Raw genomic sequence first — 27,957 nt, 5'->3', positions numbered from 1 at the left:
TCAGGCCACACCTTGAGTGCTGTGTCCAGTTCTGGGCTCCTCAGTTCAAGGGAGATGTTGAGGTGCTGGAACATATCCAGAGAAGGGCAACGAAGCTGGTGAGGGGCCTGGAACACAAACCCTGTGAGGAGAGGCTGAGGGAGCTGGGGGTGTGCAACCTGGAGGATGCTCAGGGCTGACCTCATTGCTGTCTACAGCTACCTGAAAGGAGGCTGTAGCCAGATGGGGTTGGCCTCTTCTGCCAGGCAAGCAGTAACAGAAGAAGGGGAGACAGCTTCAAGTTGTGCCAGGGGAGGTCTAGGCTGGATGTTAGGAGGAAGTTGTTGGCAGAGAGAGTGATTGGCATCAGAATGGGCTGCCCAGGGAGGTGGTGGAGGCACCATCCCTGGAGGTATTGAAGAAAATCCTGGATGAGGCACTTAGTGCCATGGTCTGGTTGATTGGCTAGGGCTGGGTGCTAGGTTGGGCTGGATAATCTTGGATGTCTCTTCCAAACTGGTTGATTCTATGATTCTAAGAATCTGGCAAATTTTAACCTCTCCACTTCTGCCTTTCCAACATTTAAAAGGTGTCTCCAGCTACAATCCTAGTGATTAAATATACTCAGGAGGCCAATATAAAATCAGTCCCCATATTTCATCAGTTCTCACCCTACGTGTCCAAGCCCTACAAAATCCAACAGAGATTTTAGGGTTTATTCATTGATTTCCAAATTTAAATGCATGATAAATACACTTCATCAAAGGAAAAAAAACCAAACCAAACAACAACCTGTGGCTCCAACTTGCCATCAGCCTTCCTCCTAGATATTAGAGACAAACAGAATACAGAGATATGCCTGGATCTTCAGCCTTGCTTCACTGACACCCTAGCTCCAATGATTAAGCTAATCATAAATGTTGCTAAATAGACACTGCTTGGAAGAAGTCAAGCACAAACCATAGACATACTTTGACATCAGTCTTCATCCAAAGACTGTGAACTATGCAGAATTCATGAGAGAGATGAACATACTTTATCTCTAGGACTATTCTTACTCATTAAAATAACCAAGTGACTGGCCCATGCTTGCACTAAACAGAAGTATCTAAATACAAGTCCATGCTTACACCATGTTATCCAAGATAGCAGAGCCATACAAATGTCAAAAGCTCAGTTTAGCAAAGCCTTCTTTTCCAAAATCCAATCTTAATCATGGACTTTGACTGTTGATGTTGTCAAGGAATTTAGTCAAACCAAAATTAGCCATCTTCATCAGTCCTAACCTGCAATTATCCCTTGACTCAGCACTTTTGTTCATACAGAACAGGAAGTCTGAAGTCTTGTGACAACTGCAAGCAGCAGCCCTTGTCCTATAACCTAACAGTAAGAACAAAGTTTCCATTGTCCAGTATTTATCATGTTGTTCAACATGGTGAACAGGCTAACCAAGCTCCACAGCATGAAGGGAAACTTGGTGTCTCAAGCTCCACTTTGCAAAATACCAATTCCATCTCTAACCTTTAAGACTTGTGAGCTGTAAGCTAACTCATCACTCTTGTACATCATCTGCAAGAGGTTTCTAATGTTTTATCAACATGAGCATTCCCTAACTCATTTTTATGCTCTCTGCATGTAGTACCTGTTGAATTTCATCCACCATGGGCCCACAGGCTATGCCCCATATTGTGCTGAACGACTGAGACGTACCTATGTCAACGGAGCACGCACTGAACCTCCAAGCTGGCTGGAACTTCAGGTAGCAAATCCTTTTTTGCTTAATCATATTGATCTGTGTCCTTTTAATACTGGATTGTGTCTATAAACCAGTGCTAACAGACCTGTGGGTACCCAAAAAATGTGGGTATCCAAACAGAGGTCACATGCAAACAGGTAGATACCCAAATGGAGGCCACACACAAGCATAGAGGCATCCAGACAACAGGCTGCAGTGAGTCAAATGGAGAGCAGTGGAGGCAACACCTGTGTCAGGTGGGAGCAAACCAGCCACACAAATACCTGAAGGGAGGTTGTAGCCAGGTGGGGGTTGGTCTCTTCTGCCAGGCAATCAGCAACAGAACAAGGGTTAAACAGTCTCAAGTTGTGCCAAGGGAGGTCTAGGCTGGATGTTAGGAGGAAGTTGTTGGCAGAGAGAGTGATTGGCATTGGAATGGGCTGCCCAGGGAGGTGGTGGAGTCGCTGTCCATGGAGGTGTTCAAGCAAAGCCTGGATGAGGCACTTAGTGCCATGGTCTAGTTGATTGGACAGGGGTGAGTGAGAGGTTGGACTGGATGAGCTTGGAGGTCTCTTCCAACCTGGTTGATTCTATGATTCTATCTCAGACAACCAGAAGGGCTTTGCCCCCTCAAGGTTCAAAACAATGTACTCAACTCCCTCCCTGAAATGCTTAGACACCAATGCATGCAGCATGGGCAATAAACAGTACAGACACCAGCTGTGACAGAGAGCCACTGTGTCATCTATGTTTGTGTGCTTGGTTTTATACATCCCAGCAAGCCTCTGAGTGAAGCAGACACCACTGGTGTCTCCTTTTCACAGCCTATCATCTAATTTCTCTCACTAAACTATTCCAATTTGTCTCAAGCTAGCACACACTGTATCATCTTCCTCTTTCCTTTATATGTCACCCTAGTAACAAGAAGTCACACTGCACACACAGCCATCATTCAAGGGAAGGCCTCAGTTCAAGTCCTTCCTAAATCTGAGTGACCCTATTGCCTAACACACATTCCCTGGGCAAAGGACTTGCTGCAGACCATCTCTCCACTGAAGCACATGAGGCTGTACCCAAAAGACATCAAGCCAAACAAGGTTCATGAATAGTCTATTAGTCCACACTGCTGTGTGATAATCAGCTCCCCTGAGCTACAAGGAAGGAGAGGACTTGAGTTCAACACTGCTCCAGAGATGCAATTTATATTTAAGACTCACCATGCATTGAAAAAACTGTGTGGGTGTTAGAGATTCACTTACAGATTCTTGACTGGAGTGTAGTGTGCGAAGATCTTAAATCTAACTGCCTTCTTCATTCTTCACAGGAAAGTAAGGGTTGTCTCTAATTCTTTTCTCATTTAACTCTGACCTGCAGGCAACAAAGCAGAAGAAACCAATTATGTTTAATGTCACCCTGATGAATGGCCAAAGCATCACTGTCCCAGCAGACTCCGCTTCCACAGCAAAGGAAATCTGTCAGTTCATAGCAGATAAAATCAAACTGAAGGATGTATTTGGTTTTTCACTCTACATTGCTGTGTTTGATAAGGTAAAGTGTTGAAAAATAGAATGAAAGCTCCCTTGTCTTCCTGTGGAGCTGCTGCCCTCCATCCAGCCTCACTGAGGACTCCTGACTTTTGGGAGCACACATCCCAGTACTATGCTCAAACCCAATCAGTTCTGAATCCCAGATGAATCTCAGGACCAGATAATCCTAGTCTGCTTTTCTGTGGCAAGCCACTTAGCAATTCCTGCTGTAGGCCCGCAAGGTTTCTTTTTTCAGGTCACATAACTGACTGGTGCTCCTGCTCCCATGCGTGGGCACTGCAGCTCTGCTGTTTCCCTCATGTTCTGAGATCCCACCTGATTGTCATGCATGCAGCACTCAAGAACTGCTGGTGAAGGGTGAAACCAGCAGGTCTCACCTACTAGGGATCTCTGCTCAAAGACATATTTCCCACCTGCACATTACTTTCTAGTTCAGTGCTACAGTGCCCCTATCATGTGGCTTTGAAAGCCAAGGTCCTTGCCAGGGCTGCTGCTCTTAGCATGTGCTGGCATTTTAGCTTCTCCTTCCCTCTGCTTTGTTTCTAGAACAGACAGACAGAGTAGGGTAACATCTTGGTGCTCAGACATAGGCATCAATAGCAAATGCATTAATTCAGAGATGACATTCTTGTTTAGATTACAGGAGCACTTGCATGTGTGCTTAAGGTGATACAAAGGAAATAAGCCAAGTACAAGAAGAACAGAAGATTGCAGACCAGAGCTGCTTTGTCTTAACTTCCAGCTTACCTTTTGCTTTAGTTGTGGCAATTAACGAGGCAGGAATTATAAAATATGTAGTTAATTTTATTTCCAGAAAGCCCTGCCCACAACTCTATGCAAATTAGTTACATTTGGGCTCTGATTCAGTCAGGAAAATCTTCCCAAGGATGCCTATGGGCAATTCATTCATGTAGGAAAATCAGAACGTTGGGAAAGTTTAGCCACAAAAAAGGCTTTGGCACACTTACTAAATAAAAGGCAGCCTGGAGCCCTAGGGAAGGTCTGTGCTACTCACTGTGGTGGAGTAGGAATTTCAAGATAGTCCCTGACTCCTTTGTGGCAGTGTTGGAGCTGCTCAGCCATTGAGAGGCTGCCAGATCTTCCCAGGGTGCTGGGAAAGAGGCAGACAATCTCTGACCTGATCCTGGTTCCTCTTGGCACAGAGGTTTGCAGAGGTGCAGGCAGCATCTCTTGCAGATGTGCAGAGAGCACCATGGCAGTGGCACTTACTGCCACTTTGTGAGGCACTGAAATGACTTCTCCTGGGAAACTTGAGGCACTTCAGTTTCCAGGTAGTTCAAGCGCAATACATCAAGGCTAAGCTGGTCTGAAGCACACGGCAGAGCAGAACACATTGTCCAAGAGCAGTGAGGCAGAGGCAGCTCTGTGAGGCAGCCAGGCAGAAGCAGCACAACTGCTTGCAACTTAGCTCATTTTCCATTCCTTGCCCGAGTGCACTGGCCCCTTGGGCACAGAGATTGACCAACCAAAATGGCATCTGCAAACTGACCATATTAGGTGAGCCCAGGGCTTGCTCACCCTTATTTGGGCAAGATACCAACAAGTACCTAAACACTGTGGGTACCTGTTCATCACTTTGGGAGAGGACATAATGACCCAAGCCTTTGTTTTCCTCCTGCCCTTGCTTCCCCCATCAGCAGAATTGTGGGGCAAGCCAGGACATCTAATAGGCCTATTAGCCTGCCAGGACATATTTCCCAGTACCATCCCTGTGCATCAGAACACTCACATTTCCAAAGGACAACTTGCACAGCCACCTGCTTACCTTTGCAGAGTTTTGACTGCTGTCAAGAGACCAGGAGCTTTGGGTTTACTGTCCTTTGCTCAGATCCAAAGCAGGCATGCCAGTAAATGCAGCATCCCTTTGTTGTAGGTCTGGTCACTGGGTGGGGGACGAGATCACGTCCTGGATGCCATCTCTCAGTGCGAACAGCTGGTGAAGGAGCGGGGCACACACGAACGCAACGCTCCCTGGCGCCTCTACTTCCGCAAGGAAATCTTTACCCCCTGGCACAACTCCCAGGAAGATCCTGTCAGCACTGACCTCATTTACCACCAAGTCACTCGTGGCGTCCGGTTTGGAGAGTACCGTTGTGAGAAGGTGTGTCCCCACGTTCATCCTCCTAGAGAGACAAAACTATATTAACACTTCCTACATTATAAAGCAGAAAGGTGAAAGAAGTTTCCAGGGGCTGTGAACAACCCAACCCTTCCCTTCCTACTGTACAATCTCTGCCCAGGGGATTGTGCCTGCTGTCACACTGGCAGGTGTAATAATGCTGCAACTTCATGTAGCAGCTGGAGGCATGGTCAAAGGCACAGTTTAGGTCCTTTAAAAACATTTTTTCTTTGCTCTACGATTGTGTGAAGTTTATCTCTTCTTGTGCTGGATGACTGCCAAGAGTTACCCAGACAAAAATGGAGAAAAGTCTATTCCTAAACTAGCTTCGAGGTTGAATGAGGCTATCTGGATTTTGCAACATCACTCTGGGACTCTTAACGAATCATTTATTTTCAGGAGGAAGATTTGGTGGAGATAGGTGCAAAATACTGTTACATCCAGTTTGGAGATTCCATCCACAATGAACTTGTGCAGAAAGTGCTCCATGACTGTATCCCAGCAAAACAGCTCAAGTCCAAGCCCCTGGAAAAGTGGGTGAGCCTTATAACCTATGCACATGCTAAGGTAAGAAGCTTGACTGGCACTGCTCGGTAACCACTCCCAAGCACCAGCTTCACCATTTCCATTTATGAACACTCAGTTGGGAGAAGAAGCAAAAACATCTCCATTTGTATATCCCACATAGTTAATTAGGGCTTGGGAAGTAGACAACCTTGTAGAATCATAGAATGGTTTAGGTTGGAAGGTACCTCAAAGCTTATATGTAAGTTGCAGCACAAGAGGTTCCACCTCAACACAAGGGGGAACTTCTTTACTGTAAGGGTCACAGAGCCCTGGCACAGGCTCCCCAGAGAGGTTGTGAGGTTTCCTTCTCTGGAGCCTTTCAAGGCCTGTCTGGATGTGCTCCTCTGTGATCTGTGTTAGATAGGATTGTCCTGCTCTGGCAGGGGGGTTGGACTCGATGATCTCCTTGGGTGCCTTCCAACCCCAAACATCCTATGATGATCATCCAGTTCAAACCCCCTACTATAGGCAGGGACACCTCCCCCTAGAACAGGTTGCCCAAGGCCTCATCCAACCTGGCCTTCAACACCTCCAGGGAGGGAGCAGCCACAGCTTCCCTGGGTAACCTGTGCCAGTGTCTCACCACCCTCACTGCAAAGAACCCTTTCCTAACATCTAGTTTGAATCTCCCCTCTGCCACTTTAAACCCATTTTACCCCTTGTGCTGTCATTACAAGACCTTGTCAATAGTCCCTCTGCAGCTTTTCTGTAGCTCACTTCAGATACTGGAAGGCCACTATAAGGTCTCCTTGAAGCCTTCTCTTCTCCAGGCTGCAGAGCCCCAGCTCTTGTAGCCTATCCTCATAGCAGAGCTGCTGCAGCTCTCTGAGCATCTTCATGGCCTCCTCTGGACTGGCTCCAACAGTTCCATGTCCTTCTTGTGTTGGGGACTCCAGAACTGCACACAGTACTCCAGGTGGGGTCTGACCTTTCCATTCACTCTTCTACATAGGGCTCAGCAGGGAGGCAGGCAGAATGCAAAATGTATATCCAAACTCTGAATAGAGAATCCTTTAAAGCTCTCTATCTCCCATCTGACAACTAAGTCAGGATGGGTATGGGATACAGAATTGGTTTTGATCTGAAAGTTGATTAACAGAATTATTTCCACAGTACCTAAAGTGTGGTGGACTCTGAACAGATCAGTCACTTAGGATTTGAGAGCAATTTGGAATCCACATGCCTGTGGGTAGCCTCATCTGCATGTTGTTTAGGGAGGATACTGCTCCTGATCTGACTTCCTCTAGGTACCCTTCACACCAGTGACAACAGAGTACTGTTGGAAACCTCTGGGATCGGGTCTGCTCTTTACTGTCCACAGGTTATGCAAATCAGATTTTAATGAGCAAATCTTGGGTATCTTTTTGTCCTGCAGGCCCCATACACCCAGGACCGTCTCTCCAGTCAGACTGTGAAGGAGCAGCTTGTGGATTTCGCTCGCTTTCAGTGGCCTTTGCTGTTCTCACGATTCTTTGAAGTCACAAAGTTTTCAGGTAATACCTGGAGCCAGGTAGCACAGGTCAGATCAACAAAGACTTGTATGGCATTGACAAGGAGGGGTTCTTCTGCATTTTCAGGTCCCAGCTTGCCCAAGAACCACTTTATCGTCGCTGTGAATTGGAAAGGTATCTGCTTCTTGGATGAGTCGGAGAAGCGACTCCTGGAGCTGACCTTCCCAGAGATAACTGGCATCCACACCAACAGGCGAGTGCCCCAGAAGTGCAAGAGCTGCAGAAGGCATCTCTGCCTATATTCAGGAAGGGTGGAGGTGTACCTTCTGTTATCCCTCTGGGTGATTTGATCTGAGCCTAGAAAGCTGGTTCAGCCTAGGTCTGGGGAACAGGATGGGACAAGTTCTGAGCAGCCTCTTAAGGAAGCAGTGGAACAGTTGATTTGATGGAAGGAAAGATGATCCTGCTGGGTTTGAAAACTGTAAAGGAAGTACAGACAAGAACAGCTCAAATAACTAACAGAGTCCAACCATCATCTGCTAGGCATGCTGGGTGTTTAGAAACTTCTCAGGTGTGAGTGACACAAACAGGGTAACTGAAGGCTTGCTCAGGGCACACAGCCCTGCATCAGCTCACTCAGAGGATTGAATCTTGCATACATAAACCATAAGGACTGTCACAGACTTTGTTAATTGCCCAGTTACTCCAAGAGAAGTGTGCTCTTTGGTATGAAACATGGTGAAGTCCAAGGTGAACATGAACCACTTCAGTCCTTCACACCTACCAGCTTCTGAGAAGCCAAATTTAGAACTGCCAGTATTCACTGAGGGGAGTTGTTTGCAGGGAGGTGTAGGTGCCTTGCCTGTGCCTGCAGATGGGACTGTATGTTTTTCATCTGCTCTGGTAACAAACTGTTCAACAATACACAGGGCAGTGAAGACATTTGGACAGAGTTGCACTCTCATCACACTTCGTGCCGAGGAGTTTGTCCTAACATCTGTCAACAGTGTTGTCATTGCTGAATTGGTGGTCATGTTCCTGGAAGGCCTGAAGAAGAGATCACAATTTGCTGTGGCAATGCAAGAGAAAAAGTCCCCAGGTAAGTCTTACAGCTCTTCTACAGGGTAGAGAAGAAATCTTGAGAGAACCCATAGCAATTTTTGAAAGAGCTCAAAGAAAAGTGGGAGAACTTCAGCAAGAGTCCCTTTGCTCCAGGAGAGATACATAGTGATCAGCACAGCAATACAGAACACAAGGCAATGTCATTCAATACCTCTGCAGAGCTTTCCTTCCTCCTCCTACTCCCTTGCACACTTTGTTTAGATTGTACAGTTCCCAACAATCCAGGCTGCTTAAGTAGGAAGTTGGATCAGGGCTTCCTGGAAATACTTTCCAGAAACACTTCACAAAGGTCATAAACTGGAATTTTCCATGGAATATGGTTGTCTGGAATGGACAAGAGGGGATTAAAATGCGAACATTAACATCATCCTACAACCATTGAGTTTCCTTCCATGGTTTGCTGCCACCTCTAGACACAGTCAGCATCCATCTGAACCAAATGGAGTTTTGCCACTGCCCTCAGAGGATTGAAGTGAGGCTGTCAGGGGCAGTTGAAGTGACTTCTCTGAAGTGTGATCCTGTGTTACTGGATAATTAGTCATATTTACATCAATCACTTCCTACTGCTAACAGGCCTTCAAAACACAATTCCCTTGTCTTCCACGTTGTAATCCTTTTGCATTTCCTTGGACTGTCAAGCCTGGACAGTACTGCCTTTTTCTGTTTTCCAGAAGACCCTGCCATTCTGTCCTTCAAGAAGGGAGACTTACTAATCCTTGCTGAAGACAAAAGGCTGGATGGCAACTCTGGCTGGATCTCTGCCCAGAATGAAAGGACAGGCAAAACAGGGAATGTATTTTCAGAAGACATCTACATCATTCCTTCTCTCACAAAACCCTCTAGTCAAGTGCTGGTAAGGAAAGCTGAGCACTCTCTTTGGAGAGACTAGAAGATAAATGATAATAACAATCTTAAATAGGATTAGATTTATAACTGGAAGTTAACTGTTCCTCCAGAGCCAGACAAGTTGTGCTTCATTGCGTCCTGTTTGAAATCAAACCTAAACTTACCCCAAACTCTTAAGCAGCAGACTGTAGCTGCACAAAAACAATGACTTGCAAAAAAAAAGTCTGTTCATCTTTAGGGACTCTGTAGCAATTAGAAGAAATGGGTGTGCAGATTAATTTTCCTGCATTCACACTGGCCTTAATTGGTGATCATACATGGTGTCTCAGGGGAAGTGCTGTTCAGCAATGATTTTGTCTTTGGTTTTGGAGATGCAGTGTATTGAATGCTGTGCTAACAAGTGAAAAGCTGAAGATGTTGAGGAAAAATGCATCAGTGATAGGCAGGTGCATGGAAATTACTTCCTTGAGCTGATTATTCACAAGTCTTTCCTGAGCCTCTGAAAATACGGCTTGGGGGACAAAAGTCACCTGCAACACACAGCACTGAAGTTTAGTATATACACCACCTGCTCAGATATCACAGTATCATCAGGGTTGGAAGAGACCTCACAGATCATCAAGTCCAACCCTTTACCACAGAGCTCAAGGCTAGACCATGGCACCAAGTGCCACGTCCAATCCTGCCTTGAACAGCTCCAGGGACGGCGACTCCACCACCTCCCCGGGCAGCCCATTCCAGTGTCCAATGACTCTCTCAGTGAAGAACTTTCTCCTCACCTCCAGCCTAAATCTCCCCTGGCACAGCCTGAGGCTGTGTCCTCTCGTTCTGGTGCTGGCCACCTGAGAGAAGAGAGCAACCTCCTCCTGGCCACAACCACCCCTCAGGTAGTTGCAGACAGCAATAAGGTCACCCCTGAGCCTCCTCTTCTCCAGGCTAACCAATCCCAGCTCCCTCAGCCTCTCCTCGTAGGGCTGTGCTCAAGGCCTCTCCCCAGCCTCGTCGCCCTTCTCGAGTAACACCCAAAAGCCTGTACAGAGACCTGCATCCATGTGACTGTGTCGTTCCAGAGTTTGCTGATGATGTCCCCAGACCAGAGGAGGACAGCTTCACAGACCTCTTTTGTGGATGAACCTGATGAGGAAGATCCCAAAGTGAAGCCTTACACCTTGGAGGAGTTCTCCTATGAATACTTCAGGTGAAGCTCTCTGTGAAGTGTGCACCCTAGGAAGCTTCTTGATGATCTCCACTGATCTTAAAGCCTAGGATGTAACTCATTTCTGATTAGGTTTTTTTCTCTTTTGTTCTTTGTGACTTTGGATGTGGAGAAATTCTGGCACATGATTTACCTGTACCTTTTACCTGCAGAAATGCAAAGGGAAGGGTAGAAGAACCCCAACTGGACTTCTTTCCATCAGGCCCTACTCTTACTTCACTGTCTTTCTTCAGCACTTACCAGCTAGCAATGATACACATCATCTCAGGCCTCAGAGACAAAGGGGAAAATTAGTCTTCTAAAAACTCTTATTTTTCCAAGCTTTGCCCCTTTTGCACCTACACAAACCTAGTTCCTGTTCTCATTGACCTGCATAATCAAAGGAGATATGAGATCACTGTCTCAGGAAAGAACATACCTAGAGATAAGTCTTTGTGATAGTGGCTTCCTATGTCCACAGCAATACTGATCCAGTAACTTTGTATTGCTTGCACTTGTCTTCCTTCAGGACTCCTGAGAAGGAATCCATCAGCAAAGCTGTTCTGCAGAAATCCCGTGGGCGAAGCCAGCTATGGGCACACTCCAAGGAGCCCCTGAAACAGCCCTTGCTGAAAAGAGCATGCACAGATCCTGATCTTCGGGATTTGGCCTGTCAGGCCTTCATTGATATCCTTTCACCCTTCTCTTTGGGATATGAGAACACTAGAGAAGGAAGAGCTGGCTACCTCCTCTGCTGAGATAATACTACATCCACACTACAGGCCATACAGCTACATCAAAAGTGGGGAGTATCAAATCTATTTCCCTTGTCTACAGAGAAAAGGTTCCTATTGCCTTCCAAGACTCCACAACCCCTGACAGCAAACCTAATTAAGATTGTGGCTTTAAGAGTGAGCAAGATTTACTGCATATGCCCAGAGCAAGCAGCTAAGTAAAGCACAAACCACAGCTAAGCAGTGACTGCTGCACAGGGAAGGTGGGTAGGGGACAGGCAGGGAATATGTTCCAGACTTTCCTAACAGTATTTGCTACTTAGACATCAACAGAGTCACTAATCTTTCAGGGTCTGAGTGAGACTTCCAATTTATCTTCCAAAATTGGCCTGCTTTTGTCCTTAACAGCATGTTCACCCATCATGAAGTTCATGGGAGACTATCCCTCAAAACAGACACACTCCTCTGTAGAAGTCACTGACCAGATCTTTGTAGCAGCTATTCAGGAGGAGGTCTTGCGGGATGAAATTTACTGTCAGATCATGAAGCAACTGACTGAGAACAGAAACAGGTACTCGCCCACATGGAAACACTCTGCTTCTGCAGAGCCAGGGCTCAAGTGCAGGTGGCGACTGAGATCCCTCAAGTGAGGGAGCAGGGGCAGAGGGAAAGCTGTCCAAGTGCTGGAGTGACACCTTTCCTTCCCCTTTGTCCAGGCAGTGCTGCGGGACTCACCTTGGCAGAGCATTCGGGACCACTGACTGGCAGTGAAAGGCCACAGAGCAGGACCCTTACTCAATCCCCCTTGAGCTGCTGGGTTGCCCCCACCAGCGTCCAGTGGTCATCTTTGTGCAATAGGGTGTGAGGTGGGCAAGGTGTACTGAAGCCCTCTTAGTCCTCAGGCACTCTGTGAAGAAAATATGGTAGTGTAGAGTCCTTACATGCTGTCAGTGCCTGTTCTGCCAGCTTCTGTTGAGGTTTCCCAGCGACAGCATTTCTCTCCCATAAGCACATGGTTCACAGTTGATCTGTTACCACCAGAGAATACTTTTGAGTAGTTATATTAACTAGGTCACTCAGCTGCCTTGTAGAACAGATTAGTTACACAGGTCATAAATAAGTGTCCCTGAAACAGGCTGGTGTTTTCTTCCCCACTCATAAAATGATCATTTGACCTACTTTCCAGAGGGCAGGAATTGCATAAAGAAGCTTAAAACAATACTAATTATTAACAAAATAGCTCCTCTGTTTCCAGCTGCATTATATCACTGCAAAAGTTAGATAAGGAGCTTCTCTTTACTTTCTTGCTGTTCCACAGAAGTTTAACTTAGTGGAACTTCTACCATGTGTGTAACTATTAAATGGTAAATTTCCTTGTGTGCACTAAATCTCACAGGCTGTTTACCACACAGTCTGTAACCATAGTGCCAGTGCCATGCCTGATGTACTCCACTAATTTAGTCCTGTGAGCCATTCACTGTTGTGAGAGGGATCACTGGTGTGGAAAAAAACAATGCTTGAAAGGTGGCTATTTCCATAGATTTTCATTAGAACAGCCAGAATCTTTCATCCTTCCCAGGCTGCTGTGCTGTGGACCATGTCTTGCTCTCACACAGACACAAACACTTCTGATCTCTGGAGTATGAATGGGATTAAAATAGTGTGTCTTCATCTGCAAAATTAGGAAAGTAAATGGGAATAAAGAAGCCAAGACCTCTCTATTCAGCAGAGTCTGGGGCCCATTCAGAGGTAGACCTACTACCTTTCCCAACTGAAACCACTTAACACCATTTAGAGCAATCCCTGAGACACAGCTGAAGTGTGTTCTGCTCCTGGTTTGGAAGGCAGAATGACTGACCACCACCTGCCTGCAGCACCTTTCTTACTGTAAGGGCAACATGCTCATAAGAGGTCCAGAGGCTAGAAGAACTGGCTTTCCCCCTGAAAATGCTACAAACTTTATCCAGAGGGCTTAATATCTGTAACTACCAGAGCCAGGGGTCCAGAGGCTAGAAGAACTGGCTTTCTCCCTGAAAATGCTACAAACTTTATCCAGAGCCAGAGGTCCAGAGGCTAGGAGAACTGGCTTTCCACCTGAAAATGCTACAAACTTTATCTAGAGTGTTTAAGATCTGTGACTACCTCACATCACACCATCAACATGCTTATTTTATCAGAGCAGAAGCATGCACAAGGGAAAAGTCTGTTGCTTGCAAAGTGGTTGTGGCCTGAACAAAGCAGGCTAGCACATAGGGCTTGTGAATACGAACAGCTGATAAAGCACCACCCAGGTACATGTCAGCTTGAGTAGCAACTTGACAGTGGCTTTCCAAGAGGATGCCAAGATGAGTGTTACATTTGAGCTTGTATTTATTCATGAGATTTGCATCTGTTGTAACTATTTACCAGCCAGCATTGTCTCTCTGTGCAGGCTGTGGCTGTTGCACAGAAAAAGGCTGCTAGATGCCACGTGAAGGCTCTGCTGGTTTGCAGCTCTACAGAACGGCACAGCGTGCCATGATGGGACTCTTGTTTCTCTTCCTTGTAGCTGGCATGTGGTCAAACAAAGAATTCTTGTGTCTACAGCAGAACCTTTTGCCTTATGTTGACAGGTACAGCGTGACCAAGGGCTGGCAGCTCCTTTGGCTCTGCACTGGCCTGTTCCCACCCAGCAAGTCACTGCTGAAACATGCCCAGAAGTTCATTGAGACTCGTCAGAAAGAAACACTGGCCCTGGAGTGCAGTCGGAGGATCCAAACAGTGATGAGGTAAACAACCTGACATAAAACCAGCTCAAAATGTGTGAACACCATTAATCAGGTTCCAAAAAGCACATGAGCTAAAATACTGAGACTCCTCCTTTCCTTTGTCTCTTTGCACCCTTTTTGAAAAGTGATCATGAATTCTCACAGGGACTCTGAACCACTGAGAGGTTTGTGTCACAGTTTCACAGAGGCTGCAGCATTTTAAGATGTCCAGCATCACACAGAATCACTTAGATTGGAAAAGACCTTCAAGCTCCTCAAGTCCAATCATTAGTTTCACACTAAGTCCTTGACTAAACCAAATGCCTCAGCACAACATCTAATCACTATGAATTGCTATGGTTGGAAAGGACCACCAGGATCAGCCAGTCCAATCAGATGACTCCCACAGCTGGCTATTTCACATAGGGCCCACAGCCTGGAATGAAATCCTCTGTTGTCATGAATGAGGTCTTGACCTTGCTTTCCTTTAGTGAGGCTCTTGTCCTCCTTAGATGTACCCGAGGATTAGTTTTGAGTTTTTTTGAATCTCAGTAGCCCAGAGATGTAAATGTGCAGCTGCAATTGATGTTAGGAGGAAGTTGCTGGCAGAGAGAGTGATTAGCTTTGGAATGGGCTGCCCAGGGAGGTGGTGGAGTCTCCTTCCCCGGAGGTGTTCAAGAAAAAAATGGATGAGGCACTTAGTGCCATGGTCTGGTTGACTGGCTAGGGCTGAGTGCTAGGTTGGACTGGATGATCTTGGAGGTCTCTTCCAACCTCCTTGATTCTATGAATTACTACGTTTTACTCAGTGGGTTGGCACGCCTCAAGTCACTGACATATAGAGTGCTAACGTGGCCCTGTTGGCTCTCTGATAGTGAAGCTAAGCAGATCCATGCTGGCAAGAATCAGTTCCTGTTCTTTGAAGAAACCCAAATGAACAGAGCCCTAACACTCATGTGGCTGCTCACAACACAGCACCTAGGCATTACTGCAGTCCTAAGGAGGTTTGATGCAACAAGGCCTCCAAACCACAGCCCTTCCTCAACTTCTCAGCGACTTGATGTAATGAACCCTGGAAGGGTTACCAAGATTTCAGGAAGGATCACCTAGACTGTAGGGGAAAAGGTTTCCTAGATTCCTGCAGACACTGGAATTACCCAGCTTGAGACTGAGAATATGAGTGCTTTGGCATTGAGGCTAACCCCAGCGCTCTCCCTTGTGATGCTGCTGTGCCTGCCTGCCACATATCTCTTCAGTAAATAAGCTGCCTGATGATTTCTCCCTCTAGCTCCTCCATCCTTCCCTTTTACTTAGGCTGGCCTCTGTAAAGTCTGTGAGCCTGTGGGTCAGACTGAAAGGGAATGCTAGCACAGGGGCTGTGCTGCTGGCAGTGGATGGTTTTTGGCACTGCTAGGGAAATGTCACTGCACACTGAACTCTCTTTTGTAGTGCCTAAAAAATGCATGGTGAGGAATGCTATTCATTGACTTCTTTTCCTATGAAGAAGGCTGAAAAATTCCTGCCTCCCTGTATCATGTTACTATTCATGCTCCAAGCCCTGCTGAGCTGTATTGAGCTTAGAGGGGGAAACAGGCAGGGAAAAGCTGAAGGGGCTGTTTGGGAGGAGAATTCTATTTGATCTACTGCCCCAGATCTGGAGCCCCAGGGGATGGGAACAGGAACAAAGACAAATGCTGTTTTGTAAGATGATTTTTTAAGAAATTGTTGTGGGGGCAGGGAATGAGCCTCCATGAGTGGCAGAGTCAGGAATATATAAAAAAAACAGAATGGTTTTATTTTCCTGAAAACCTACCCCCAAAACTATACACAGAAATTAGTTTAGTTTAATTAGCAGACTATGGTTGACTGAGAATACCTTACAAGGATACTATAGATAAATTTGGCTATTTTAGAAGTTAGGAAATGGAAAAGGCTAAGCTATAAAAGCTATTGACCCAGGGGTGCTGGTGGCTAACAAGTTACCCATGGCACAGCAATGTGCTCTTGTGGCCAAGAAGGCCAATGGGATCCTGGGGTGTATTAGGAAGAGTGTGTCCAGCAGATCAAGGGAGGTTCTCCTCCCCCTCTACTCTGCCCTGCTGAGACCTCATCTTGAATACTGTGTTCAGCTTTGGGCTCCCCAGTTTAAAGGGGACAGGGATCTGCTGGAGAGGGTCCAGTGGAGGGCTATGAGGATGATGAGGGGACAGGAGGGCACTGCCTTATGAGGAGAGGCTGAGGGACCTGGGGCTGTTTAGTCTGGAGAAGAGAAGACTTAGAGGGGATTTGATAACTGTTTATAAGTATCTGAGGGCTGGCCAGGAGCGGGGACAGGCTCTGCTCACTGCTCCTTGGGATAGGACAAGGAGCAATGGATGCAAGTTGCAGCACAAGAGGTTCTGCCTCAACACAAGGGGGAACTTCTTTACTGTAAGGGTCTCAGAGCACTGGCACAGGCTCCCCAGAGAGGTTGTGGAGTCTCCTTCTCTGGAGCCTTTCCAGGCCTGTCTGGATGTGTTCCTCTGTGATCTGTGTTAGATAGGATTGTCCTGCTCTGGCAGGGGGTAGGACTGGATGATCTCCTTGGGTCCCTTCCAACCCCTAGCACCCTGCGAGCCTGTGACAAGCACAGCCTTTCCCTCTATCAGTCAGGCTGAGCAGGACGTTTCACTGAGAGGTGAGCCAGGCTGGCTGAGAGAAGGGCACTCCAGCCGCCGGTCAGCTCTCTCGGTGCCGAAGGAGGCCCGAGGCCGGCGAAGCCCATTGGGCTCGCACAGCAGCGGTGCTCACCGTGCCGTGGGGAGCTGTCCTAAGCAGGGATGGTCCTGTCCCTCAGGAGCTTGTCCCTCGCAGTGCCAGGGGCCTCTCTCTGCAGGAGCTCTCCAGGCGGGGGAGCGCCCCAAGGCAGGGAGCACCCCAATGCTTACACCCCCCAGACACAGGGTCGGGTTCCCGTCGCCAGGCGCGAAGCACACAGCCAGCCCCAGCCCGGCTGCCTCAGGGCTCAGCCATGCCGGGGGGACGCTTCGCTCCCCACGCTCCGGGCCCGCGGGCGGCCAGCGCGGGAAGCAGCCTGCCCGCGCCCGGCCCGGCCCCGAGGGGCAGCAAGCGGGGGCAGCAAGCGGGGGCAGCAAGCGGGGGCAGCAAGCGGGGGCAGCAAGCGGGGGCAGCAAGCGGGGGCAGCAAGCGGGGCAGAAGCGAAACCTAAGATGAAGCCTGCATCTGCTCAAAAGGGAACAGAACAGAATGGAGGGTTTCAGCTGGAAGTGACCTACAATTGCAGACTGTTTGAGCTGGAAAAGGCCTGCTAGATGCTCGAGTCCCACCATCGTGATCACAGGACGTTAGGGGTTGGAAGGGACCTCCAGAGATCATCATCTAGTCCAACATCTCTCCATAAGTAATCTGCTTTCTTTGTGAGGGGAGAGCAGACAGCTCAAAGGACTCACCTACAGTAAGTGCAGCAGAGGCCATATGAGGCCAGGGGTACATCTTTTCCTCCATGAGCAGCTGTACAGCTTCATCCTCAGGCTGCTGGTCAGGGAATAAGTGAGCACCACACTGAGTGTCAAAGCAGACCTTCTCTTTGCAATGAATCCCTAGCTGAGGCTGCAAGGAGACTTGATGATCTGTGAGGGCTCTTCCAACCCTGATGATGATGATGATACTGTGAGAGGTGGCCCCATGCCTCCAGCCAGGCTGCTGCACATCCTTGCACTCCCTGTGCTGCAAGCCCAGGAGCAGATGCTGAGTAGGGCAGGTCCACCCGCCTCAAAATGCCTGCCCAGTAGCAAAGCAGATGCTGTTCAGCTTGCTTGCAGCCAGGTTTTTCTCCTCCAAATGGAACTGCTACTTTGTTTAATGTTAAAAAAAAAAAAGAGGTTTTAAATCCACACAACTGAAGCTAGATGCCAGATTGAGCTGTCTTCCTGAGAGACTGACCCAGTATGAGGGAGGAGTTTGATCCACAGGCTTCAGTGTACAAGATGGAGATCCTGATCTGTGCCACTGAGGGCAGACCAATGCCAGCCCCAGGAGGTAACATGCTAGACTTGTCCCCACTCCAAGTGGTTCAAGGTTTTTGCATGACTCAGGCTTCAGGGCCAGTTCTTCTGCTTTAACACACACCTCTGCTCCGAGGTGTAAGTTCAAAGAACTGGGATTGGATAGCTTAAGAGCCTGCTGATTCACTGACTATATACCAGCTCTTATATAAAATGTAAGGCTTCCAGCAGCTCCCCCAGACTTTTCTGGTACTTTTCTCCTGGTCTGACACCTCTTGCATCTAAATCCATCTTTCTGCTGACACAAGAATGAAATGAAACTAATTTCTCCTTGTGGCCACTATCTTCACGCTTCAGTAAGGACAAATGCTGCTGAATGCATAGAAGGGGCAGTGGTGCTAGACTAGGAAGGTGCATTATTCACACAGCCTCCTTGCAGAGCAGAACAGACTTTATCTACACGTGTAAGACTCAGTTTCTGGCTGAATTTGCACTGGGGTGAAGGTCCATCGGAGCCCACCCCATCACACAGCACTAGCTGCTGGATGGGATCTGCTGTTGGGATGGACTACTGTTGTTAAATTCCTTCAAGATTAAATGTCCTACACAGCCTGTCTTATGATGGTGGTGGCACTTTCCAGGAGTGGCTCCAGGAAGTGGGCACCTCATCCCGTGGAGGTCGAGGCCATCTTACAGAACAACACTAAGATCTCGCACAAGATTTGCTTCCCCAATGAAACAGAACAGGTAAGAACTAACCTGTCTTCCCAGCCCTGACCTTTTTCCAAGCCATGGTGTGTTCATGTGGGAGCACACTTCAAGACACTGAGTGTCTCTCCTCTGTGTAACACACATCTTCTAACCTCACAGACATTTGACGTGGGAACAAACACCAAAATCCGGTCTCTGTGTCAGAACATTGCTTCCAAGCTGCAGCTGAGCTCCTGGGAAGGTTTCAGCCTCTTTGTGAAGATTGCAGACAAGGTAACTCTTCTCAGCCACAGCAGGGTGGCCAGACTTCCCTCTCCTCCCTCACTCATTTACCAGACCACCTAAACATCCATATATAAGACCAAGCAACACAGCAGGGCATTACTGCTTCTGTCTGAGGGGATACAACCTGGACTTGAGCTTATGCCACCTGACAATTACTTTAAGAAGCTGGATGGAGAAGCAGAGTTTCTATCAGTCTACCAGTGGTAGAGATGGCATTAAAAACAGAGAAGATGCAGGCTTTCTTGCAGCTGCTGGGATGATAGCAAATTGCATGTTGTGTACTGCTGGATTCAGCCGTTTTCCACACAGGCTTTGCCCAGGAGATGTGCTGCACAGGTACAGTGCCAAGTACTGTTAGGGAGAGCAGTGGCTGACCAACACTGGCTGACTGGTCTCTAGTTTCCCAGAAACTTGTCTTGCCTGAGCTGATTCTTGGATGGGCTGCCTCACTGAGAGGTCCCTTCTCCCTGAGGCTGTGATCAAGGCAGAAGCAGCACTGAGTCCAAGACAGGGAAAATCTGATGTGCTGTTCCTGTAAAGAGGAACCCAGCACATGCTGATATTTGACAAAGTAGATAGCTAAGTGTAAGGCAACCTCAGCTTGATTTCAGTAAGCAGGTTGGAGAGAAAAAAACATTGGAAGATGCAATAAAAATCCCCATGTGAAACAAACCATTTGAGCCTTCCTTCCCCCATTTCTTTACTTCTTTCCCCTTGCCTCTGTCTTTTCTGCTGTAATTGTGCTCTCTCACTGCAGACAGGGAAAGAAAATTCAGCCTGATACTTGATAGTCTGTATGCTCTGCTAATCCACTCTTTCCTCCCTTCATTACTTGGCCTCTTTTCCAGGTGATCAGTCAGAACGAAGCAGACTACTTCTTTGACTCACTAAGGCAGGTGACAGACTGGAACAGAAGGAACAAACCAGGGAAAGATGGTAAGGAGAATGCCAGCTTAAGATGATGCATGAAATGCTCTGTTCATCTGAGGGAACAGCAAATTTATCCATTTGGGTTAGGGTGTGGCAGAGCCTCATTATACCCTCTAAGCCTGCACATACACAGCTACAGCCTGCTCCAGCAGTAAGATCCAGTGACTTGACGCAGCCAAGCACTGGCTACCAAAAACACTGGAATATCTTTAGGGGGGAGGAGAGGGGGGGGGTGCTTGTTACCAAGATTTTTGTTGACCTTTTGCCTCCAAAACACACAGCTGGATGCACACAGGTTAGCTAGGCTGATCCTCTTGTCGTGGAGGCAGGGAATTAATGTGGCCAAGTCAGGAACTATAAAAATAGAATTATTTTATGTCTCAGTTCTAGTTTAAATTTCCCAGAGACTCAAATATAGTTAATAGAACCAATAACAATTTGCAGCATGCCTTTCCTTCTTCCCCCCTCCCCTTTTTTTTTCCAAAGAAAAGGAATTAGATGTAGAGAGGAAAAGGTAAACCACACCCAAATAAATAGTCTCACTTCGATTTGGAAGTTAAAAGAGAAACAGTAACAATAAGTAAAAGGTATTTGAGGTAGGGGAGTTACAAAGAGGTTTAGAGAAGGGAAAACAAGATACAATATATATAAATGTATATATACATACAACCAGATTGATGGCAATGGGTTTGTCCACCTCGCAGAATGATGGCCACAAGGTAAAACAAAGAGCAGCAGGAAGGTGGTGCTGGGAGGCAGGGCAAGAGCAAATGAAGTGGGAAGTTCCTCTGTCTTTATAGGGGGCTAAATGGGAAGTGGGAGTGGGCTAAGCACTTCACCTGGAGTAAGGCTCAGACCCACCCCTGGGAGGAGGCAGGAGGACTTGGGGTCAGGGTCAAAACCCCTCCCCCAGGAGGGTTAACCCTTTACATTTTATTTTCCTGAACCCCCCCCCCAAACTATGTACAGAACTACCTTAGCTTTATTTACAGATTCTAATTGGATTGGGAATCCTTCAAAAGGATGTTATGGACAGATGCAGAGATTTAGGAAGTCAGGAAATGGAAAAGGCTAAGCAATAAATGCAGCTCTACCCCACTGAGCAGAGAATTAAGGCAGCAGCAGGCTTTACTCACAGAGGTGAGAGAGGTATTTGACAGTGATCCCTTGCTGGATTTCTCTGCTGCTCGACTGCCTTCTGATGCTGCAAGCAATATCCAATAGTCTGCATCCATGCAGCAGCAGCCCAAGGTGAGTGGCAAGGCTGCCAAATTTGGAAATGTCTCTGGACATGACTGCTGCAAGTCAGGGATTCATGGAAGCGATGCTGCACCAGCAGCAGCAGGGGAGAGCCAAACTGATAGGGTCTCTCCAGTCCAGAAGGCAGCCAGCAAGTTGGCTGTGTATGGTCCAAGAGTAGCTGGGTCTGGGTGCCACTGGCAGCTCTCTCCAATGGACCCCAGGACTTGGCAAGCTTGCAGGTTTGCACAGAATGGTGCAAAAGTGGAGAGAACCACACAAAGGCAGGGATGGTGTAGAACCTTGCAAAGGCAGGGATGGTGTAGAACCATGCAAAGGCAGGGATGGTGTAGAACCATGCAAAGGCAGGGTTGGTGCAGAACCATGCAAAGGCAGGGATGGTGTAGAACCATGCAAAGGCAGGGTTGGTGCAGAACCATGCAAAGGCAGGGATGGTGTAGAACCATCCAAAGGCAGGGTTGGTGCAGAACCAAGAGCCGTGTAAAAAGGTAGGAGCTGTCCAAATCAGGGATGTCCAAAATGGGAATTCTGTCACGGAAGGAACCTGTCCTGTTGGGAACTCTGTCCAAGTGAGAACTCTTTCAAGGCAGGAACCCTCTTACACTTTCTCCCTTGCTCTCTTTATGCTTTTCTAGACAAAGTGTCCATTTGCCATGTTATACTGGGCATGAAAACCCAGCCAAGCACCAGCCCGACTGCAGCACAGGCTTCCACATGGGACAGCACACGTGGGGAAAGGCCTCCTGCTCTTCCCCCTTCAAGCCTGCAGGGCTGGGGAAGGGAATGCAGTTTCATGCCTTCTTCTCCTCTCCCCCATTCAAACCCACGGGGGGGGGGAGGACGGGGGTTGGGGGGAGAAGAAAGGAATTTGGAGTGCTCCAAAACCCCTCTTTACTGTCCAAGGCTCATGCATTGTCAGATCACATAACAGCCAACACAGGTGAACAGGTTCTTTGCACAGTGTCACTCCCATTCCTTGGGTTGTTAGAAAATTGCTGTCCAGATTATTACCTGCTAATATCAAAGCACAAGTTAGACTAAACCAACATAAGACTAATGACAGCAAACCTTTGCACTTCATGTACAACATACATTCTGAAATCTAATCCATCTCAAACTCCCCTCAAATTTCATAGTTGTTTATCCAGACTGTTGCTTATTTAAGGACATCTGAGGTTCAACTTCCTTAAGCACTAAGTACCTAAGATTTTCTGATGAAGCTGCTAGCAGCTCTGAAAATCATGACAACACTAAATCACAATTCATTTCTGTCAACATGGCCATCAGGTAATGTGTTTGCCACAGCAGAACAGAATTCAGGTGTACTGCACATCAGCAGGCAGCTGTCATGAGCATCAAAAAACACTTAGAATCACAGAATGGTTAAGGTCGGAAGGGATCTCAAAGCTCATCCAGTTCCAACCCCCCACCATAGGCAGGGACACCTCCCACTAGAACAGGTTACCCAAGGCCTGTCTGAATATCCCCTCTGCCAGTTTAAACCCCTTTTATCCCTTGTCCTGTCATTACAAGACCTTGTCAATAGTCCCTCCCCAGCCTTCCTGTAGCCCCCTTCAGATACTGGCATGCCACTGTAAGGTCTCCTCGAAGCCTTCTCCAGGCTGAAGAGCCCTAGCTATTGTTGCCTGTCCTCACAGCAGAGCTGCTGCAGCCCTCTGAGCATCTTTGTAGCCCTTCTCTCCAACAGTTCCATGTCCTTTTTGTGTTGGGGGCTCCAGAACTGCACCCAGTACTCCAGTACTTATCTTTCACCAAGACATAACACTCAACTTCTTCTTCTCTGAAGAGCCTGCACCATAGATCATTGCATGGTCAGTGTCCAGGAACTGACAACCAGTTACTTTTCTCAGTCATCTGGTAATTTTCTTCTCATTAAAACCAGAACTACATTTCTGAAGAAACTCACAAGCCATTTAAAAGGTGCAGAACTCTGCAGTGACAGGGAATACTAACAACATTTTGTTTCCTTAGGAGCTATGTCTGTGGCCTATGAGGTGTACTTCATGAGAAAGCTGTGGCTGAATGTAACTCCTGGGAAGGACCTGAAAGCTGATTCCATGTTTCATTATCATCAGGTAACCCTAAAGCAGAAATATAACAGCAGGCAACATGAAACAAGAAATCCTTTTGGGAGAGCAAGCCTGGTGGAGTATTACCAACTCCCTTACCAAGGCCCACGTTAAATAGAGCCTCCAGAGGACTGTCTCTGAAGGGCACAGCTCAGCCTCAGGAGCAGATTTATTTCTCAGTACTCCCCTCTTAGCTATACAGGAGCACAGCTCCCTTATCTAATTGTTCCTGGAAGTGCTCATCTTTCTCCATAATTGTGGAGAATCCTACAATGGTTTGGGTGGGAAAAGACCTTTAAAGACCATCCAGTGAGCCTCCAGATGGAACCAACATTTCTTGCGATGTCTTTGGACTCTGGCCAAACTCACATCCCTACCGCACAGATGTAGAACAGGTGAGACAGGGTTTGCTTCAGCCCATTACATCTGGATTCAGAGCTGGTCTCTTCCAGGAGCTGCCCAAGTACCTCAGAGGCTACCACAAGTGTTCCAAGGATGAGGCTGTCCAGCTGGCAGGCCTGATTTATAAGGTGCGCTTCAACAACGACCGCACGCAGCTGGCAGCCATCCCCAAAATCCTGAAGGAGCTGGTGCCAGACAATCTGCTCCGAGCCACCTCACCAGATGAGTGGAGAAAGGTAACAACATCGACTTTCATTAATCACACTGCTTCCTCAGAGCTTTGTAAGAGAAGAATGAACCACACTGTGATTTTGATCTGACTGCCTTTGGAAGAGTGGTGGAGGGATGCTACTAAATGTTGCTATTACAAGCCAGATTCTGCACTCTCTACCAAAGCTCTGAAAGGTTTCTGCAGGTCTGGATGACTGATTTGAGATGTTCCTTGGAGATGCCAATCTATTTTCAATGCCCACAAGAAGAACTATCATAGAATCAGTCAGGGTTGGAAGGGACCACAAGGATCAGCTAGTTCCAACCACCCTGCCATGGGCAGGGACACCCTACCCTAGAGCAGGCTTCCCACAGCCTCATCCAGCCTGGGCTTAAACACCTCCAGCCATGGAGCCTCAACCACCTCCCTGGGAAACCCATTCCAGGCTCTCACCACTCTCATGCTGAACAACTTCCTCCCCACATCCAGTCTGAACTTACCCATCTCCAGCTTTGCTCCATTCCCCTTAGTCCTGTCACTCCCTGATATCCTGAAAAGTCCCTCCCCAGCTTTTCTGTAGGCCCCCTTCAGATAGTGAAAGGCCACGAGAAGGACACCTCAGAGTCTCCTCTTCTCCAGACTGCACAGCCCCAACTCTTTCAGTCTGTGCTCACAGGAGAGACTGAAATTAGATATAGGCAAGTTAGTGATGGGACTGGGGATTTCAGAACCTTGTAAAGAAGCAGGAAATTAAGATGTGTCCTAAATATTTCATAGTTTGGCTGGTAAATCAGTCACCTTGCACCATCTGCATACTCAGAGAAAAAGGCTCTTTTATCCATCAAAAGCAAGAAAGTTTCAGCAGGTACTTACCAGTCCACCAAGGAAGACACAGGACACTATTTCAAATACAGAAGTTCACCCAGCTTGTTTCAGCAGAAAATGTGACACATGCCTGTGGATGTTGAAGGCTTTCTGAATATTGTTTCACTCCATATCATCCCCCAGCTCTGAAATCCATTCCCTTGGGCTCCTGGGCTTATTTGACACAGCCCATTAGTAAGGAACAGTGGGGAGGTTCTGGCTCTGCCTTGCCCCATGGCATAGGAGGCTCTTTTCATTTTCAGAGTCTTCTGTTGCTGTGGGCAAAAGACTGATCTTGGTGATGCTGTCTTTAATGCTAATGCTGGACAATGGAAACCAGTAAAGAGGCTTTGTATCCCTTTTTCTAAACAGAGCATTACTGCAGCCTATAGTAAACATGAAGGAAAAAATGTGGATGAGGCTAAGATTGCCTTCCTGAAAATGATACACCGGTGGCCAACATTTGGTTCAGCCTTCTTTGAGGTGAAGGTAGGTTTAAAGACTATATGAACTGACTCTAATTCCACTCCTAGGAAGTAAGAATACATTACAATGCTGAATTGCCATCAGCTACTGGGAAAGACTCAGTTCATTGGAAGTGGGGAGAGGAGTTATTTATCCATTCTCAACAATGCTTGTTCATTACCAGATGTAGTTTTGTTCCACTTTTAAACTCTAATATTACCATTATGTAGTAGTTGTAGCAGGGCACCTCTAGTTAGGTGGATGCTTAATTATCCTGTCACTGTTCTCAAGATTTGCTGCCAAATCTTGTATCTCTGAGTCCTCTTCACTCAGAATAGAACTGTACCAATCCTCTCATTCTACACTGGATACCTCCAGAAGTGATTTTCCACTTGCTACCTTTAGTTTCTCCTCACTAGGCTTTTAAATGGTGCACAAACAGCCCTTAAACTGTTATTCAATAACTTAGGAAATAACCAACCCAGTTCTGCTTTTATGTAGCAGCTGCTTAAGTCATCAATACAAGGCCAGAAAGGTCACCATTAGCAATAGTTACGCAATACTGAAGAGCTTTATGTTTGAGTGTTTGTTTGCTAAAGACAACAAGCAGCACTGAACATTGTTGAAGGTCAGGATGCACCTGATGCAGATAAATATCTGCATTTTCTGCTTATCTTGCTGTGTTACTCATTTATAGCAAACCTCAGAGCCAAACTTCCCAGAGATTGTGCTGATTGCAATCAACAAGCAGGGAGTCTCACTGATACATCACAAGACAAAGGTAAGAGCTGCTTCTCCAGACTCCCTATCCATTTTCTGTGTGAAACCAAAGACAATTCTATTGCCTCAATCAATTCTTTGCAGCTTCTGCACTAGACAGGAAAGAACGTAGAGCACCTCTGAACAAAGAGTTGTTGATCATGATGGACTGGGGCAAAGGAGCAAGATCAGAAAGATGAATGGACAGTGCTCCAGGGAACCTGCTCCAGAAAGTGCCTAGAAGATCAGGTTGAATGGCAGTGTTTACCTGTTCTCTAGCCCAGTCTGGTCTTAGCAAGTTCCTGGGCAATATGCAATTTGCTTTTAATAAGAACATAAATATCCAGTGAGGTGTAGATTATTGTAAATATGACATCAGTGTAAGACACAGAAGAATATATAAAGAAAGAAGACCTCATTACGCTGATTCAAACTCATCTGCTGGGTGAAAACACAATCGAGTACCAGTCTAGGTACAAGACCTACCTTGGTCTACTGCTTGTAAACTAAGTGAGAAAGAAGAGAAAAAAAAGCTCTGGCTTTACAGGTTTTCTCACATTTTCATTTCAGAAATGTTCTGTAGCTGTTTGTTTCCTCTTACAGGAAATTTTAACAGTCTACCCCTTCAACAAAATCTCCAACTGGAGCAGTGGGAGCACATACTTTCACATGACAGTAGGGAACCTGGTACGAGGAAACAGGATCTTATGGGAGACATCTCTGGTAAGAAAGGCTTTGTCAATTTATACACACAAACTCCTCTTCTTAACTTTACATCAAAAAAACTATTGCTGCTGTGGCAGTAAAACTGCATTTACAGCCAGCTCAGTGCTGTATAATGCCATCAGATGCAAAGACATAAGGAAAAAAAGAGTAACTTCTGAAAATCTTCCCAGATATCAAAATTCTGTCCCAGACATTACAAAAAGGCTGCACTTACCCACAAAACTAAGCAGGAGGCTTTTTATCTTGAATGGTTTGATCCATCTATGCACTAACACCATCCTTGTAAGGTCTTACACTTTTCAGTGAAGGGGATATTGCCTTTTAAGAACTGGTTTCGGATTGCCTACAGACTCAGACAAGCATCACTGTATTGATATTTAATGGTAAATGTTTCAAGGTCACAAACATATTTAAGGGCAAAGTTCTCTCACAAAAGCCTGGATTCCTAAGTATAAAATGTTAATCTACAGACTGAACACCACAGGGACAGTAGAGACATGCTCTGTACAATGGTATCAATCTGTGAAGGGAAGAGCAGAGGGAGGAATAGATAAGAGGAAGCTGGTGAGGGGCCTGGAGCACAGCCCTGTGAGGAGAGGCTGAGGGAGCTGGGGGTGTGCAGCCTGCAGAAGAGGAGGCTCAGGGTTGACTTCACTGCTGTCTATAACTATCTGAAGGGAGCTTGTAGCCAGCTGGGGTTGGTCTCTTCTGCCAGGCAAGCAGCAACACAACAAGGGGACACAGTCTCAAGTTGTGCCGGGGGAGGTCTAGGCTGGATGTTGTTAGGAAGTTGTTGTCAGAGAGAGTGCTTGGCATTGGAATGGGCTGCCCAGGGAGATGGTGGAGTCACCATCCCTGGAAGTGTTGAAGAAAAGCCTGGATGAGGCACTTAGTGCCATGGTCTGGTTGACTGGCTAGGGCTGGGTGCTAGGTTGGATGAGCCTGGAGGTCTCTTCCAACCTGGCTGATTCTATGATAAGTAATTATCAAACCAGTGCTAGCTGTTGGAAGAAGAGGTGTCCATGCAGAGGAGAACCAAAGAATGGTGACAGTTATTTCTGCTTGTGGAGCTGAGAGACTCAGACCTTTTTTTTCCCTGGCAGGGTTACAAAATGGATGACCTGTTAACATCCTACGTACGCTTGCTAATGAATGCTGTAAACAAGCAAAAGAACCTGCCAGCCTGA

The 27,957-nt window shown here is 47.0% G+C and overlaps 1 protein-coding gene and 1 long non-coding RNA gene across 2 annotated transcripts in view; one reads left to right on the top strand and one right to left on the bottom strand.

Annotated features, from left to right (window-relative positions):
- Positions 1–27,957, top strand: part of MYO7B (myosin VIIB) — a 67,584-nt gene extending 39,627 nt beyond the window's left edge. Inside the window, exons 28-48 of the mRNA XM_064165264.1 lie at positions 1,619–1,738; positions 3,089–3,262; positions 5,156–5,383; positions 5,801–5,968; positions 7,344–7,461; positions 7,546–7,672; positions 8,349–8,518; positions 9,213–9,394; positions 10,458–10,585; positions 11,112–11,269; positions 11,734–11,887; positions 13,929–14,084; positions 18,709–18,814; positions 18,938–19,051; positions 19,912–19,999; positions 23,246–23,349; positions 23,796–23,981; positions 25,193–25,309; positions 25,983–26,066; positions 26,648–26,767; positions 27,874–27,957. Of these exons, the coding sequence (XP_064021334.1) occupies positions 1,619–1,738; positions 3,089–3,262; positions 5,156–5,383; positions 5,801–5,968; positions 7,344–7,461; positions 7,546–7,672; positions 8,349–8,518; positions 9,213–9,394; positions 10,458–10,585; positions 11,112–11,269; positions 11,734–11,887; positions 13,929–14,084; positions 18,709–18,814; positions 18,938–19,051; positions 19,912–19,999; positions 23,246–23,349; positions 23,796–23,981; positions 25,193–25,309; positions 25,983–26,066; positions 26,648–26,767; positions 27,874–27,957 (2,886 nt within the window). The remainder of the gene's footprint in view (positions 1–1,618; positions 1,739–3,088; positions 3,263–5,155; positions 5,384–5,800; positions 5,969–7,343; positions 7,462–7,545; positions 7,673–8,348; positions 8,519–9,212; positions 9,395–10,457; positions 10,586–11,111; positions 11,270–11,733; positions 11,888–13,928; positions 14,085–18,708; positions 18,815–18,937; positions 19,052–19,911; positions 20,000–23,245; positions 23,350–23,795; positions 23,982–25,192; positions 25,310–25,982; positions 26,067–26,647; positions 26,768–27,873) is intronic.
- LOC135187000 (uncharacterized) lies at positions 11,861–20,748 on the bottom strand. Its single transcript, XR_010307163.1, has 3 exons — positions 20,661–20,748; positions 17,513–19,967; positions 11,861–12,988 (listed from the first exon to the last, which is right to left on the bottom strand). It is a non-coding gene; the product is annotated as an uncharacterized LOC135187000 (long non-coding RNA).

Source organism: Pogoniulus pusillus, chromosome 26 (genome assembly GCF_015220805.1).
Source record: "Pogoniulus pusillus isolate bPogPus1 chromosome 26, bPogPus1.pri, whole genome shotgun sequence".
In the NCBI taxonomy this organism is placed as follows: Eukaryota; Metazoa; Chordata; class Aves; order Piciformes; family Lybiidae; genus Pogoniulus; species Pogoniulus pusillus.
This window is presented reverse-complemented; position numbering and strand designations above follow the sequence as displayed.